The following is a 17,107-nucleotide window of genomic DNA, read 5'->3' as shown; positions in this document are numbered from 1 at the left end:
GAATCCAGGTGTATCTAGTGGAGGGGGGGGGTTCCTCTGTGTTTGATGTGGAGTGTTTGGCAAGTGCTTAAAGCTGGTCTCAGTTCGCCTCCGCCTCCATTGTTTTCCACGGCTGGGCTGTTTGTGTTGCAGGCAGCAGTCAGGACTAGTCTGAGCCAGGTGCTGCTCTCCTGCTCTCCTGCTTTCTGCCATCCTACTGCTGCTACTGCTGCTGCTGTTGTTGTTGTTGCTGTTGCTTGGCTAAAATCAATAGCTCATTCTCAGAGCTGGAGAAACAATCGGGCAAATGCCGGCTCTCTTCCCCCGTGGCCTCCTTTCTCTCTCTCTTTCTCTCTTTTTCTCTCTCTTTCTCTCTCTCTCTCTCTACCCCCCCCCCTCTCTCTCTCTCTACCTCTCTCGCTCCCTCTCTCTCTCATTCTACCTCTTCCTCAGAGGGACTTGCTCCTTTTGTTCGGATTTTTCAAAGGCTTCTGTCTAATAAGCCACTCGATCTGAAAACAATTACCGTTTAGGTTTGTGTTTGCGAGGAGCCTTTAGTTCAATTTGTCTGTTGGAGTTGGGGCGGAATGGTTGGGGGGTGGGGGTTGGGGGTGGGTAGGGGCGTCAAAGCGGACACTCATGTTTCACGAATGTAATTGCTGAATCGATACAATGTGTGCTCGTGATGTTTTTCCTCGCTGTCTTCGAATTGTGTGCTTCTCCTTTTGCTCCATAACAGTCACAACAGCAAGACCACTACCTGGCTGGACCCCCGCCTGGCCAAGAAGGCCAAGCCCCCCGAGAAGTGTGAGGATGGAGGTGAGACTGGTGGGGGGGGCGGCACTCACTCACACACTCTCTCAGGGACACGCACACCTTTGCACGAACCCGCACTCACACACCCACATGCACACGCACATTCATGTACATGTGCATGCACACACACACACTCACACACGCAAGTGAATTGCACACACACACACACACACACACACACACACACACACGCACATACACACTCACATACACACACGCACACAACAACATATATAACAGCAGTATATGCTTTGTATCCAAGGCTCTCAGACAGCCTTGTGGGCACTTATGTCCTCAGCCACACACACATTTCACATTTCTTTCCAGCCCATTGAAACACACAGCGTCAGACCAGACACACACAGAGGTTTGTATGGAGACTGTCTGTCTACCCTGTGAAGGTAGCGGGATGCTGACGAGACAGTAAACAGGCTACACAGCACACTCCACATCCCAGCCTGCCCCTGTCCTCCTAATGGCGTCTGTCTGGCACACACGCATAGGGCGCTCATCAGCATACTATCTCGGAAAAAGGCAATTCCACACTCCGCTCTTGCGTGAAGCGCTCTTTTCTCGCCGCATGTGTTCGTCACAGGGCATACACACTCACGCGCTTGAGATTCCGCTCACACACTTCCAAGGGGGGAAGACAGACCATTATTTTTCAGGATGGCCATAACAACTCCACATTTTCCTCCCCCGTCTCTCTCTCCCCTCGCTCCCTCCCACCACCCCCCCACCCCCCACTCCAGAATGTGTTATGCCCTAAACACCCAGTGACAAATAAAGCAGGGTGGAGTGTGTACACACATAAAGCCCCAGTCACACACCCTGAGCTGCCACTCACAGCAGTGTGCCTCATTGCTCAGTGTACAGAGTTGCTGGAGCAGTACAAGTGATTTGCATCTCGCCTCTTTTCCCCCGTCTCCGTCTTTGAGTGTGTTTGTGTGTCCCTGCAGAGCTTCCGTACGGCTGGGAGAAGATTGAGGACCCACAATATGGCACCTATTATGTGGAGTGAGTATTTGTACGCGCCTCTCCTACAACTGGGATTATTTACCTCCCATTCATTGCTTGATGGATGATCGACTTGTGTATGGGATTTGAGGGACGTATAGCAGACGATGTATCCAATACCAGAGCACAGCACAGGAAAGCATCAATAAAAACATCACTCCTCCATGGTGAAAAACAGACAACGTCTGCTGAGATACAGTAAAGCAACAGACATAAGACATAATATCATAATTACCTAGACTAACATAACATCTCCTCGAAGGTGTGGTAATACAGCAGTCATAACCGTGTTACATTGTTTATTAATAATAATAATAATGATAATAATAATGAATAAACAAATGGTTAACTCTCACTCATAAGCCCAGACTGCTGATGGCCAATAAATGGTAATTAGACTGTTTTATGATGAGCATAAACCACTTATGTTTGTGTTGAGACAGACATGGTCTGAAAAGGAGAATACAATGGCCATCAGTGAAGTGTCCACTACAAGCCGTAATAGCACCTCATGGTACCCCATAATAGCACCTCATGGTACCCCATAATAGCACCCCATGGGGCTGGGGGGCACAGGGGACGGACGCAGCCTCACCCCGCTGTGAGAGAGAGAGAGAGAGAGAGAGAGAGACAGAGACAGAGACAGAGACAGAGAGAGAGAGGGGCACAGAGAGGTCACTAGGTCTGATGGGAGAGAGCAAACGGAGAGAAGGGAGGGTAGCAATTCCATTCTGAGGAGGAGAGAAAATGAGAGCACAATGTTCTTTTGATTCCCATTATTCTGAAGTGAGGGAGAGAGAGAGAGAGAGAGAGAGAGAGAGAGAGAGAGAGAGAGAGAGAGAGAGAGAGAGAGAGAGGGCCCTGCTCCACTAAGCAGGCACTGGAAAATCAGCTCGTCTGTTTATGCGAAGGGGGTCACTGAGACGAACCAAGCGTTCTTCTCTGCCTGTCATTTTGTCTGGCCGTGTTTTTGTTGCCAATGAATACCGTGTTGAGACTGTTGACACAATGGCTTCATTATTTTCTAACTAAAGTACAAAACAAGAGGGATGGCAATCAAAGGAGGGGGGGGGGGAGGGAGGAGGGGGAGAAGAAGGAATGTTTCTCTGCCCAGATTGGATAGGGAGGATTACTCTTAGCAGGAGTCATACACAACAAGAACACAAACCGTAGTTTTCGTCCCAAAAAAAGTGCGCGCACACACACACACACACACACCACACACACACACACACACACACACGTACACACACGTACACGCACGTACGCACAGTCAGCGCCTCTCAGTGTGCGCCTGATTCAGCGGGCAGCGTCGGTGCATGTTAACCAGCAGTCCCGCAGTGCCTTCACATCGGGCTCATACAACTGTTAAAGAGAAAATGACATTATGTAGATGAGCTGCTTTCCCCTGGCTTTACATGCAACCTGGGGCGGGTGGTGGGGGTGTTGGTGGGGGGGGGGGGGGGGCTGTCTCTTTCACTATCCTGCGATGTTTAAGCAGTAAACAGAAGACCTGGCGACGCTTCCTGAGCTGGGTGTCGGATCTGTGTTGAAGAAAAAAAAGGAGAAAAAAGCAGCTCCTGGTTAACGGCTACGGGCTAACGTTAGCGAATGAGCAAATAAGTGGCTGATCCTAGGTCAGAGATGCATGGTTTTTCAGTACGAGCAGGAGTACTAACACAACCCTCGAACAGTGTCGTCTGTACGGTTGTTCTCACAGGTCTCGGGTCAGCCGAGTTTATGGCCAGCCGAGCGGGGGGGGGGGGGTCGCCCTCTGGGTCTGTGTGTCAACGACGCAGCGTTGGTGTGTGTATGTGTGTGTGTGTCGTGTGTGTGTGTGTCCATCGCGATGGGGTAATATGAATGGCCTGGATGATTTGTTTGAGGTCTTGCAGCTGAGAACAGTCTGCTCTGGTTTGACCATCGTGACACCGGCGCTGCACGCTTGTGTTACATCATGCTCAGGGCAGCGGTCGTATTCAAATGGGAGGTGTTTTGCATGAGTGGATACTAGGGAACAGGGATGTCATGAGTGGATAGGGTACAGGGACATCCGTAGACTGGGTGCTGTGTGAGGCTTTTGGGAGAACCAGTTTCGGTCACGGCACTAGGCCTATTTACATACTGTGTGTGTGTGTGTGTGTGTGTGTGTCTGTCTCTTTGTGTGTGTGTGTGTGTGTGTGTGTGTGTCTGTGTCTGTGTCTGTGTGTGTGTGTGTGTGTGTCTCTGTGTGTGTGTGTGTCTGTGTGTGTGCGTGTGCGTGTGCTGTCGCGGTGTGTGTGCGTATGTGAACAGATAACTGTGTGCTGTGAGGAGGAAGTCAGACGGAATCAAAAGCGATTCAATCAATTTCTGTAATCAATGTTTTTGAATATTCAAATTCTGTGTGTGTGTGTGTGTGTGTGTATCTATTGAGCTGTTGTCTCTCTCCCCCCCCCCCCCCTCTGTCTGCAGCCACATCAACCAGAAGACCCAGTTTGAGAACCCGGTGCTGGAGGCCAAGAGGAAGATGAGTGTGGACACTCCCCTCCCCCAGCCTGCAGGGGGCAGCCACACCCTCAGGTAACACTGCCCCCCCCAATACCTATCCCCTTAGATCTTTCACATCTTCATACAGTACCACTCCTAGACAAAGTGTAGCAACGGTCAAAACACATGACGCATCTTCTTTAACAGAAGGGAAGTTGTTGTTGTTGTTGTTTTTTCCCTAAGTCTCATCAGCTTAGAGGAGCTATCCCAACTCGCCTACTACAGCCATGTGTGCCAGATGACAGATAACAGATCTGAGGGTGGGAACACTGATATGTACTGTACAAGGCACTTGTTGTCACAACCGTATTCAAACGGAGTCGTAGAATATCGTCCCTCGCCGTGCGGCAAGAGGTGAGGTATTATAGACGGCACTCGTTCCGCGTCAAGGTTTTCTTACACAAAAGCACCTTCCTGTGTGTGTGTGTGTGTGTGTGGGAGAGAGAGAGAGAGAGAGAGGGAGAAGGAGGGGGAGAGAGAGGGAGAGGGATGGAGGGAGGGAGGCAGAGACAGCGCCGCACGTAAGGTTCTGGAGGTTAGTAGAGAATTGATGTGCACTCATCTCAGGTGACTTGTCAGCCATGGTTGTAAATTACCTTTCCATCGCAGTTCTACGATTCCTTTAGTCATCACTCACTTCTGGTCAATGATGTCACTGAGCTGGTCTCTTCCCCCTACTGCACTGTTAGTCAGCGTTTAGGTCTGAGTAATCCCTCAACCACGCACACACATGCACATGCACACACACACCCACACACACACACACATACACACTGGAGAGGGCCAGGGGTGAATCAGGGGTGCGTGTGTGTGTATGTGTGCGTGTGTGTGCGTGTGCATGTGCGTGTGGTGTGTGTGCATGCGCCGTGCGTGCGTGCGAACTAGGCAGACAGAGAGAGGACTCTGTAGCCTGCAGGCTGTCACGGCCAGAAGGGATGTAGCATGCTGCTAACGCTGTCCTGGAACGGACCGGACCAGAATAGCTCTGAATGACGAAGGTCTTCTCATCATGGAAGGAGTGCGTCCCTCTCAGCTGATGCTTCGCTCTGGGCACTGTTGGGGGGGTGGGGGGGGAAGGGGGGAGAACAGACCCATAGAACACCAGCGACAAAAGCAACACCTAGTCTAGCTGTTTTTTATATTTTTTTATATTCCTTGCTGCGTTTTTTTTTTAAGTGACTCTCAGCTGATCCTGCTCCTCGGCTATATTCATCATTCTCCTCTGAGCTGTCTACCACCCCCCCCCCCCACATACACACACACACCACCGCCCACTTCCCCCCCCACATACAACACACACACCACCCCCCCACCTCCTCTCAAGCACGGTCCCACGCCTTCCTCACAGCTCTCTGGAGCGTCTCTCTCTCTCTCTCTCTCTCTTTCTCTCTCTCTCTCCGACGCTCCGGGCTTGTTAATGAGAATTAATGGCTAACGGCGGCGGAGCGTTAGCGAGCGGAGAGAGAGAGGGGCGTGCGGCGGGTTCTAAACGCTGTTTTGACAGTGCTCCCCGGCCTGACCTCCCAGAGAGAACCGGGGGCGCCGCAATTACGCGCTGACAATCCTTCCCTGACATTTTCATATAATCACGGCGCCCCGAGAAATAGACTATGCCTTTGTGGCCCCCGTGGCTTACGAAAGTTCATGGCCATGTAGCACCCCCCCCCCCCCACCCTCTCTCTCGCTCTCTCTCCTCTCCCCCTCTCTTTTTCTCCCCCCCCCCCCCAGTAGCTGCTCTGTTCATGAGGAGAATGGGGAAGAGCAGTGACAGGCACTTCTCATTGTGGAAGCTGAACAGAGATGCGGAGGCTTGTTGTGACAGTGAGTGGCCTTTGAGACGCTCCCATAGAGCGGCTTAATCCTGTCGCTGTCACCGTGCACACGTACACGCACACGCACACGCACACACACTGTCCTGAAATATGTTGCGTCCGGGGAACATACACGTGTTTGCGCACGTGCACGCGCGTGCACACACACATACTGTCATGAAATATGTTGCGTCCTGGAACATCTGCATGTTTGCGCACAGGCACACACACACACACGCACACATACTGTCATGAAATATGTTGCGTCCTGGAACATATGCATGTTAGCGCACATACACACGCACACACACACACACACGCACACACACATACTATCATGAAATATGTCGCGTCCTGGAACATCTGCATGTTTGCGCACATGCACAGGCACACACACACACACACACACACATGCATACACATACAAGACATTTTAAGCAGGTCGCTGACACACACGCTCAAACCAGGGAATGGCATGTGTTAATCACACTCAGCATAATCTCAGAGCGGTCACATTCATCAGCCAATTGCGATGCAATTATGCAAATCAAAATCCCATGACACATCATGTAGATAGTGGTAGAGGGGGTGGGTTTGGGGCGGCGGGGGGGGACATCTATCTTTACCCTCCCTAATGAGATTGATGTCCCCTCATCCGTCACTGTGTGAAGCCCACCAGAGGCAGAAAGACAACCTATAACTCACCCAATTACAGTAGGGAGGGTCAGTGGCTATGGATTGGAGTAAGGATGGGGCTTACTCCTTCGTGTGTGTGTGTGTGTGTGTGTGTGTGTGTGTGTGTGTGTGTGTGTGTGTGTGTGTGTGTGTGCTCTCTGCAACTTACTTTACTTAATATGGCATTTATCCTAACATACACACACACAAAAACATTTAATGCGAAGATTATAATTTTTTATTTTTTTGTAGTATGCATAAAGACATCACTGCCAGAAAAATGTATCTGGAAAAAAAGACAAAGAGTAGACAATTAGTTGGATTCATGGAATTCTGTTTGTCCATTTCTAGCTGGTTTCCTTGCATGTCTGAAGTCCACTCTTACCTGGAGTTCTCCAACTGTTGACCCAGGATGGGCTTCAGGACCTTAGCTAAGACTGTTTCTAGCCAGCAAGATTAACATATGAGAGAGAGAGAGAGAGAGAGAGAGAGAGAGAGAGAGAGAGAGAGAGAGAGAGAGAGAGAGAGAGAGAGAGAGAGAGAGAGAGAGAGAGAGAGAGAGAGAGAGAGAGAGAGAGAGAGAGAGAGAGAGAGAGAGAGAGAGAGAGAGAGAGAGAGAGAGAGAGAGAGAGAGAGAGAGAGAGAGAGAGAGAGAGAGAGAGAGAGAGGGGAAGTGTTCATAGTCATTCTAGTCAATCATCTTGTCTACCAATTCATGAATGAGATCAAACTGCTACCAACCAACCATAGCCCTCTCCTACCTTGCCTATGTGCCAGCTGGTTGAACCAATCCCTGCTCTGCTGGCCCGTCTGGAGACCAACTTTCTTTTCCTCTTTCCCCTGTTTCTCTCTCTTCTTTTTGTTTTGCTTTCTTCAATTTGAACCCACGTATCTGTCTCCCAATGGTTTCCTTTTGTTTCCTCATCCCCCTCTTTTTCGTGATCCGTGTGCTCTACTTCCACACTCACGCTATCCTCACTCTCTGGCCATTCTTCCGGATTATTCTTGTCTTTTCTTTTCTCAGCATTGTTACTCTTGACATTTTGGTTTCTTTCGACACTTCTTCTTTCTCCACTTTCACCATAGTCCGTCTGTGGCCACTCCTTATCACACTCCAAGTATTCCTCCTCCTCCTCTTTTCTCTCTCTCATCTCACTCTTTCTTTCCTCTCATCCCATTTTTTATTTTCATCCTCCTCTGTCTTTCTCTGGTTCTCCTCCTGCTGCGTGACATCCTCGTCAAACGTTCTCTCTCTTCTTCTCTCATCACCCTGTCTCTCCTCCTCGAACCCTCTCGCTCTCTTACTCTCCTTTTCATTTCCATCCTCTCTTTTTTTCATTGTGTCTTCCATACATTCAATGTCTGTCTATCTCTTCAACCACCTGTTGGCGTTTCTTCTCCTCCAAGCTGGCCCTCACCTCCTCTCCCCTCTCTCGCTCCTTCTCCTCTCCTCTCTCTCGCTCCTCCTCCTCTCCCCTCTCTCGCTCCTCCTCCTCTCCCACCTTTTCTAGATATTTCAATCTCTCCAATTCGGACTTTCTCTGTATATGTTCTTGCTTTCTTTTCTGTAGCTCCCTCTTTTTTTCTTTCCATCGCTTCTCTCTGAGTCTTTTGTGCTGTTAACATTTCAAGGTACACTCCTTCCTTCTTGTCTTCCCTCTTTTCATCACACATACTTTCCTGCAGAGTATGTTGCTTATTTTGCATATTGTCTGTCCCCTTCTCTCGTCTTTTTGCTTTCACTCGTTCCTCTACCTCCCTCCACAGCTCCTTCTTCAAGACTTCTTTCTCCTCCCTGCTCCAGTCTCTCTATCCCTCCACACTCATCCCACCTAATCTCTCCAGTTCATACATCTCCTTTCTCTGCTTCTGGATCATCATCAGTTTTGCGATCCTCTGCTTCTCATCCTTCAGCTCTCTCTCTCGATTGCTCACACTCCTCTCCTCCGTCATCAACTCCAATCTCTCCATCCCCCGTCTCTCCTCACACTCCCTCCTCTCCTCCTCCTCCTCCTCCTTCCTCATTTTGTCTCTTCTCTTCCTCTCCTCGATCTCTTTCTTCTCTATATCTCTCTTTGGGAGCTCCTCGTCCGGCCTCTCATATCCCACCTCCTCTCTTCCTCTCTCTAATTTTAATTTTAATTTTGCCATTTAACAGACGCTTTTAATCCAAAGCGATTTACAATTACGAATTACAGGGACATTCCCCCTGGAGTAACCAAGGGCTAAGTGCCTTACTCAAGGGCACACTAGTAGTGGTGTGGTTTCAGGCGGGATTTGAACTCACAACCTACCGATCACAAGTCCAACTCACTATCCACTAGACCACCACTACCTATACCTATCTCTCTCCATCCTTCCTTATAAATTTTACGAAGCGCTGGAACTTGAGGGGCACTTCCCTCATGAACAGTCTGCATATTTTCACCATGCTTCTCTCCTTCTGCTGTAGCAGGACCACCTCGTCTCCAAAGCAGCAGTCGTCCTGGCTGTCATTAGTCCACTCCTCCATAGACTGTTATTGGTGAAAAGAGGTTGTTTGAGTCTAAGTTAAGCGTGTGTGTGGCTGCTACTACAGGAAAACGTTATAGCAACAAGGTATGACACGCTCACAACGTAAACGTTCAATTTGATGATACAAAAAGCAGCCAATTGAATGTACATATGATCCAAAAAGTTGTCAAACTCCCTGCTTGATGTCATTTTAAATGTAGCAACCGCTTCTTCTTCTTTCGTGTAACATCAGAGGTCCAACTCGGTGTCGCGTAGCCATGCCCGCATCTCTGGTTCTAAGTCGAAGAGGCTGGCTTCTGAGGGTGGTCTATATAAGGGGCAGATGGTGATTATATGGTCGGCGGTCTGCTCTGGGTCACCGCATTCGCATGCCGCACTGTCCGCCAGGCCCCACGCCTTCATTGATGTTTTAAAGCGACCGACACCAGTTCGTAGACGGTTCAGTGTGGTCCATTGCCGGCGTGGTAGGTCGTCTCCTCCAATGGCGCCATCTCCTGGGTCCCAGATGTAGCGGTGGATTCGGGAGGGCCCGGCTGACTCCCACTCCTGCTTCCAAGCTGCTGCCAACCATGCATCTCTGGAGATGTCCTCAGAGGTGGAGTTGAGCATGTCTTGTGCTGCCTTGTTGTAAGGGTGGCGGGTCTTGAGTCTGCTTGGAGGTGATTGATTGATTGATTGAGAATGTTTATTTTGGTCCCCTATACAATTCACAATACAGATATAAGAAAATGTACATAGTCACAATTTATAACATCAGGACCAAAAAGGTGTAGGCTGAAGCCGTGGCTTATTGCGCCTACCCTTGTTACATGTATGCATGTCCCCCCATGAATGCATAATCAAAACATTGAAACTTTTATAAACAAAATGTCACTTACGCATGTCAACAAAAAGTTCAAAAAAATTAAATAAAAATACCAAACAAAAACTATATTTAAACCTCTGTTTTATACTTGTTAATCATCTTATTTTTAAATATTTTTTTAAATCCTTTTAATGTACTACACATTTTCATTTCCTTTTCAAAAGTATTCCATAAATTAACTCCTTTAACTGTTATACATCTTTGTTTTGCATTTGTTCTAATCTTTGTTTTCATAAACATACATATTCCTCTGAGTTCATAATTACTCTGTCTAACTTGAAATAGTCTCTGGATACAGTCTGGAAGCATCTTATTTTTTACTTTATACATGACTTGTGCCATTTTGAAGTCCACCAATTCTTTAAATTTGAGATCATAGGTGTTTATGAATAATTTGTTAGTTGGTTCTTGATAGGCAGCTCTGTTTATAATTCGTATAGCTCTTTTCTGTAGTAAATAAATTGGATTTGTGATTGTTTTGTATGTGTTTCCCCACACTTCCACACAGTAGGTTATGTATGGAACTATTAGAGAACGGTACAATATGTGTAATGAATTTGGATTAAGTATGTATTTTGTTTTATGCAGTATTGCAATAGACTTTGATATTTTAGTCTTTAAGTAGTTTATGTGTGTTTTCCAACATAGTTTGTGGTCTATAACAACTCCCAAAAATTTGTTTTCATAAACTCTTTCAATTTCAACATTATCTATCTTGATTTGTACTTGATTATTTATTTTTCGGTTTCCAAATATCATAAGTTTAGTTTTTTCTAAGTTCAATGACAACTTGTTTGTGTCAAACCATCGTTTTATAGTTTTTAGTTCCGTTTCCACTGTATCCAGAAGCTGCTCCAAATCTTTGCCAGAACAAAATAAATTAGTATCATCTGCAAACAAAACAAAATTTAACAACTTGGACACATTGCAAATATCATTGATGTATAGAATAAACAGCTTTGGACCCAGCACTGAACCTTGTGGGACCCCACATGTGACCCTTAGCAGTTCAGATTTATCATTGTTTATTTGTACATACTGGTGTCTATTATCAAGATAGTTTCTAATCCATAAATTTGCTAACCCTCTAATTCCATATCTATCAAGTTTTCTTATTAATAATCTATGATCAATAGTATCAAATGCTTTCTTTAGATCTATGAATATCCCTACAGTATAATCTTTACTTTCAATTTTTGTGGATATTTTTTCAATCAATTCCATCACTGCCATTGTAGTGGATCGATTTGCTCTAAATCCAAATTGATGGTCACTCAGTAGGTTTTGTTTTTCTATAAAATCGTCCAGTCTTACTACAAACAGTTTTTCTAATATTTTTGAGAACTGAGGAAGGAGAGAAATTGGTCTATAATTGGAGAAACTGTGCTTGTTTCCATTTTTGTAGATAGGAATGACCTTTGCTATTTTCATTTGGTTGGGAAATATGCCGGTTTGAAATGATTGGTTACAGATATGAGTCAGTGGCTTTGCAATATATTCTATAATATTTTTTACTAGTCTCATATCTATGTCATTACAATCTGTAGATTTTTTATTCTTAAATTTGGTTACCACATCAATCAGTTCCTTCTCTTCAATTTTCTTCAGAAATATGGTGTTGGTGTTTATATCAATAATATCTTCGTCTACACCGTCCTTCGTTATCGGGTCCACAATTTCATTTGCTAAGTTATAGCCAACATTGACAAAGTAATCATTAAACTCATCGACAATCTCTTTTGGTTTAGTTATGTTTAGTTTATCTTTATTAAAGTAATTTGGATAGTCCGATTTTTTTGTACCCTTTTTAATTATGCTGTTTAGCACTTTCCATGTACCTTGTGTATTACTTCTGTGTTGTTCCAATAGTTTATTATAATATTCCTTTTTATTGTATCTCATTATACTAGTTAATTTATTTCTGTAGGTTTTGTATTTATTTTCTGCTACCTTTGATCTGTCCTTTAAGAACTGTTTATATAGTATATTTTTCTTTTTGCATGCATTTTCTAGTCCTCTTGTGATCCAGGGCTTGTCTTCATATTTGTGTTTTCTCTGTTTTTGTAGTGGACAGTGTATGTCATACAAGGTGAAAAATGTGGAGAGAAATTCATCATAAGCTTTGTTTGGATTATTGTTTGAAATGACCCTATGCCAGCTTTGCTTCCTTAAGTCTCCCTTCAGAGCCTCTATAGCTTCTGATGTTCTGTTACGAATCAATTTCTGAGTTTCGGAATTTCTATGAGTTTTAATCTTGGTACAGTTCTGTATGGTTGCAAAAACAGGAAGGTGGTCACTTATGTCATTTAATAGCATTCCACTTACAATTTTACTCCCAATTTCATTGGTAAAAATGTTGTCTATTAAAGTAGCACTGTTACTTGTTATTCTGGTTGGTTTTAAGATTGTAGGAAATAGACTTATACTGTACATTGTGTCCATGAAGTCTCTAATTTGTTTGTGTTCATTTGGGTTCAACAAATCTATATTTAAGTCCCCACATACAAAGACCATCTTTCTGTCATTTAGTTTATCATACATATCAACCATCATATCTTTGAATGTGTCAAGACAGGATCCTGGAGTTCTATATACACAGTTTATTATTATGCTCTTAGATTTCTCCATATGTATTTCTACAGTGACACAATCCATAATGTTTTCTATTGTTATTGACATATTTTTTACTATTTTACAGTCAAAGTCATTATTTACATACAAGGCAACTCCTCCTCCCTTCTTGTTTGTTCTGTTGGTGGTAAATAGTTCATAGTCCTCAAGTTCCACATCGGCTTCTTTCTCTTTACTGAGCCATGTCTCCGATACAGCAATGATGCTGAACTTGGTGAACTGTCTCAAATAGTCCTTAGTTTTTGTAAAGTTTCTATAAAGACTTCTACTGTTGAAGTGTATTATTGATAAGTTACCATCCATTTTTATATTACTTTTGAATTGTTCCTGTGTAGTATTCACAGTTGCAGTTATTATTGTTGTAGAAGTGGTTCTCTGGGTCGATGTTGTTCTCAATGTCATACATTTTGTGCTCTGTAAAGTCAAAGGTTTTCAAGTTCAACTCTTCATAGTTTTTGGGTGCAGCTGGATTATAATCCACACAGTCCAGTGATCCCATTTCTCCAAACTCATCATCATTAATGTCATTGAGTGGAAAGGAATAATCCTCGTCCGTTCCCATTATAGCAGTCATTGTCTGTCCAAGTATTTCCACTCAAATTTGAATTGTTGTCTGTTCAGGTATTTCACAGTCATTATTTGTACTGGTCTAAGTCTTTTAGTTCTCTCACCATAAACCCTTTGGAGGTTTCAGGAGATCCATTGGGCCTAATCATCACTTTACAGTTTCTTGTCCAAGTGCCTTGCAACTTGTTTTGCTTCCTTAGAATGCGTGCTTGCCAGGCAATTTCAGCATTCTTTTTGGTAAGATGTTCATTTAAATACACTCCCGTCCCAGACAGCTTCCTACCCTGTTTTAGTAGTTCAATCTTGCTTTTTCGATTAGCAAAACGAACTATTATTGCAGGCGTTGATCTGCTGTCCTTTCGGGGAAGTGTATGACAAGCTGCAATTGTATTGCTTTCAATAGGCATGTTTTTCTTTTCAAAGAATTGTATGATTTGTTGTTCCAGTGTTTGTAGTTCATGTGCAGGTGCGTCCTCACCTTTGTTTGTTGCTGTGCCTGACGCCGCCCTGGCATATGTTTGATGCTTGGTCTCCAGTCCGGTTATCACCAAATCTTCCATTCGGGAATATTGTTCCATGTCGTCGATTCTTTTCTCCAGATCATCAACCTTTTTATCCTTTTCCTTGATAAGCGTTTTCAGTTGTTTCACCTCATCCATTAGTTCCATAAGTTTGGTTTGTTGTTTGGCAACTTTGCTTAACTCCTCTGACATAAAGTTCAGTGATTTTCTGATTTCCTCCATTTCCTCCTCCATCGCATTTTGTTTATTCAGCTTTGGTGGCATTTTTTCCTTTGTTTTAAGTACTTATAAGAGTTATATTTCTGAGAGCTCATAGAGCTCCAAACAATTCCACCAGGTGCTGGTGTTATGGTGGTGTTGTGCAGGATGTGCCAGTCATACTTTTGTGCCTTCCTGGCCAGGGCAAGGGTGGCAGCCTCCCGTCGGAGGCCGGCCGGTGCTATTCCCGGGAGGACTGGCAAGAGGGACACAGGGGTAGGCTTCAAGCATCCAGTTATTATTCTGAGGGAGGTATTGATAGCCACGTCGACCTTTCTCGCATGAGGGCTTCTGCTCCAGACTGGGGCGCAGTATTCCGCTGCAGAGAAGACCAGGGCTTGGGTGGATATTCTTAGTGTCTTAGCGGAGGCTCCCCAGGTTGTACCAGCGAGGCGGCGGATCAGCGCGGCCCTGGATGTCACCTTGGCCTTGACTTCTTCCAGGTGTTGCTTGAAGGATAATGTCCGATCCAGACGCACTCCAAGGTACTTCGGGGCTTGCTGGACCTCCAGACATTTGTTGTCAACGCGCACCTCAAGTTCCCTCCTGGCTTCTCTGGTGCTAAGGTGGTATGCTGCTGCTACTGTCTGTAGCAACCGCTAATTGCATCATGCAATATTACCATGACAACCACGCTTAAACACAATTGGTTGAATTAATAATAATGATAATAATAACTTTTATTTGTATAGCACTTTTCCTGCAAACGTTGCAGCTCAAAGTGCTTTAACCATTATATAATAATAATAATAATAATAATAATAATAATACATTTTATTTATAGGCGCCTTTCAAGGCTCTCAAGAACACCTTACAAGACAGTTAAAACCACATGGTTTACGGAAGGCAGTTCAAAACATTATAAAATCAACAAAGCAAAGTGAGATAAAAACAGCAAAGTCAGATATAACAACAAACAAAATACAGCCATTGTGAAAAATATAATATATGATATAATCATAATTTAATTGTTTAGTCATTTAAAGGCATTCAATTCATTATTGCTGTAAGATACTATACTACTAGCAACTACATACACCAATGACATGTACTCTAGTAGTCTCCTGACCCTAATCCTAACCCATGTTAGTGCCTAACATCATTGTTTAAGACAGTTCTACTGTACACAAGCATCCAAACCTCAACCATCTCTAACCAAGTTACCTCTGGAGTGGAACGTTGAGGATTCCTCAATCAGTGTAGGTGATTCTTCTTGACTGTAGCTTTTGCTCTCTGATACTAGATGTCTTTGATAACCTGAAATCATAATTCAAACTAATAAGACATTTCCTTAGGCCACATTTCATTGTCCCATGAGATATTAGTTTATTTATTCTACTCAATAAATTGTTTAGAAATATTACTGTATTACTGTAGTGTCATCCCTTTGCACTTTCACACATATAAGATGAGTGCTGTCACAATTTGCACCTCTGGACAGACATGAGTTGACGATTGTCGACGAGTGTCATACTGCGTGCGTGTGCGTGTGTGTGTGTGTGTGTGTGTGTGTGTGTGTGTGCGCCTGTGCCTGCGCCTGTGCCTGCGCCTGTGCCTGTGCCTGTGCCTGTGCATGCGTATGTGTGCATGCGTGTGTGTCTATCATCTCTCTCTTTCTCTCATTCTCATGCCAGACCTCCAGCTTCAGACATGTCAGCTCTCTGCCTCCATGTCTGTGTTAGCCACAATAGCCAGTCAGACAGTCTCCCTGCAGCATATACACAAATAAACACGCGCGCACACACACACACACACTCACACACTCACACACACTCACACAGACACACACACATACTCACACAGACACACATACATACACACACACACACACACACTCACACAGACACACATACATACACACAACAAACTGCTTACCTGCGCCGGTCTCCTGCACAGTCAGTTACCTCATCTACCCACCCTGCAGGCATCGCATAGCAAATTCAAACTGAAAGTTTACCCTGAAAATGTCAAAATCACTCCCGAATGGATTTGTGTGTGAGTGTGAGTGTGAGTGTGCGTGTGCGTGTGCGTGTGCGTGTGCGTGTGCGTGTGCGCATGTGTGCATGTGTTTTCCTGTCTGCCCACAGGCAGACTTAGGTTGGAGAACCCCTCTGTTATGCAGCAGCGAGTGTGTTAGTGTGAGCAGGCGGCTCTGGAAGGGAACATGTGTTTAGTTAGTGGTCGTTTGTTGCCTCGCTTCACTGGAACCCGACTTATTAAATGAGAGGTCGTTTAATTAGCGGCCGGCGAGTGACATCCTGTCAGTCATCCTGTCACCGTGACGATGTGTGTGTGACGATACAGTGGACAGATGGCAGACTGTCTGGGAGCACATGCCTGCGTCTGTCTCAACTGACACACACACACACACGCACACACATACACAGAGTAACAAAACTGTCATTTCGAAGGTGTCCTTTGAAGTTCTCCCTGCAGGATAAAACTGAAATAATCATAGCGTGGCATATACTATATGTTCCTTTGTCTCATAATGGATTAATGCTGCTGTGATTTGTTTCCAAGATGAATGCAGTGTCAAGCACTGAACTGCGCCGACAGCCCGGGCTCACGCTAATAATGTTAGAGAAATGAATACTGTATCAATTTAATATGTGAAAGTGAAACACTTGAATGGGGCTTTGAGGTTAAGAGTAATTAAATGAGTCATAACAGATAATTGATCATTAGAACACTGATGATATACTCTCTCTCTCTCTCTCTCTCTGTGTGTATCTGTCACTCTCTTTCTCTCTCTCTCTCTCCCATTTATTTATTTTTTGTTCTCTCTCTCTGTATCTCTCTGTCTCCCTCTCTAATTTTTTATTTTTTTGTTCTCTCTCTCATTTTTTGTTTGTTCTCTGTCTCTCTTTCTCTCTGTATCTCTGTCTCTCTCTCTCTCTCTCTCTCTCATAATTGTTTTTTTT

At 44.8% G+C, this 17,107-nt stretch overlaps 1 protein-coding gene across 1 annotated transcript in view; it reads left to right on the top strand.

Moving 5' to 3' along the window:
* magi3a (membrane associated guanylate kinase, WW and PDZ domain containing 3a) overlaps positions 1-17,107 on the top strand; it is a gene marked incomplete at its 5' end in the record, with an annotated part of 142,019 nt that overhangs the window by 107,853 nt on the left and 17,059 nt on the right. The window contains 3 exon segments of the mRNA XM_080533758.1: positions 1,755-1,812; positions 4,267-4,336; positions 4,338-4,374. Of these exon segments, the coding sequence (XP_080389884.1) occupies positions 1,755-1,812; positions 4,267-4,336; positions 4,338-4,374 (165 nt within the window).

This window comes from Nansenia antarctica (genome assembly GCF_963989245.1).
Source record: "Nansenia antarctica genome assembly, chromosome: 6".
NCBI classification, from domain to species: Eukaryota; Metazoa; Chordata; class Actinopteri; order Argentiniformes; family Microstomatidae; genus Nansenia; species Nansenia antarctica.
Note: the sequence above shows the minus strand (reverse complement) of the source record. Positions and strands in the feature narration are given on the sequence as shown.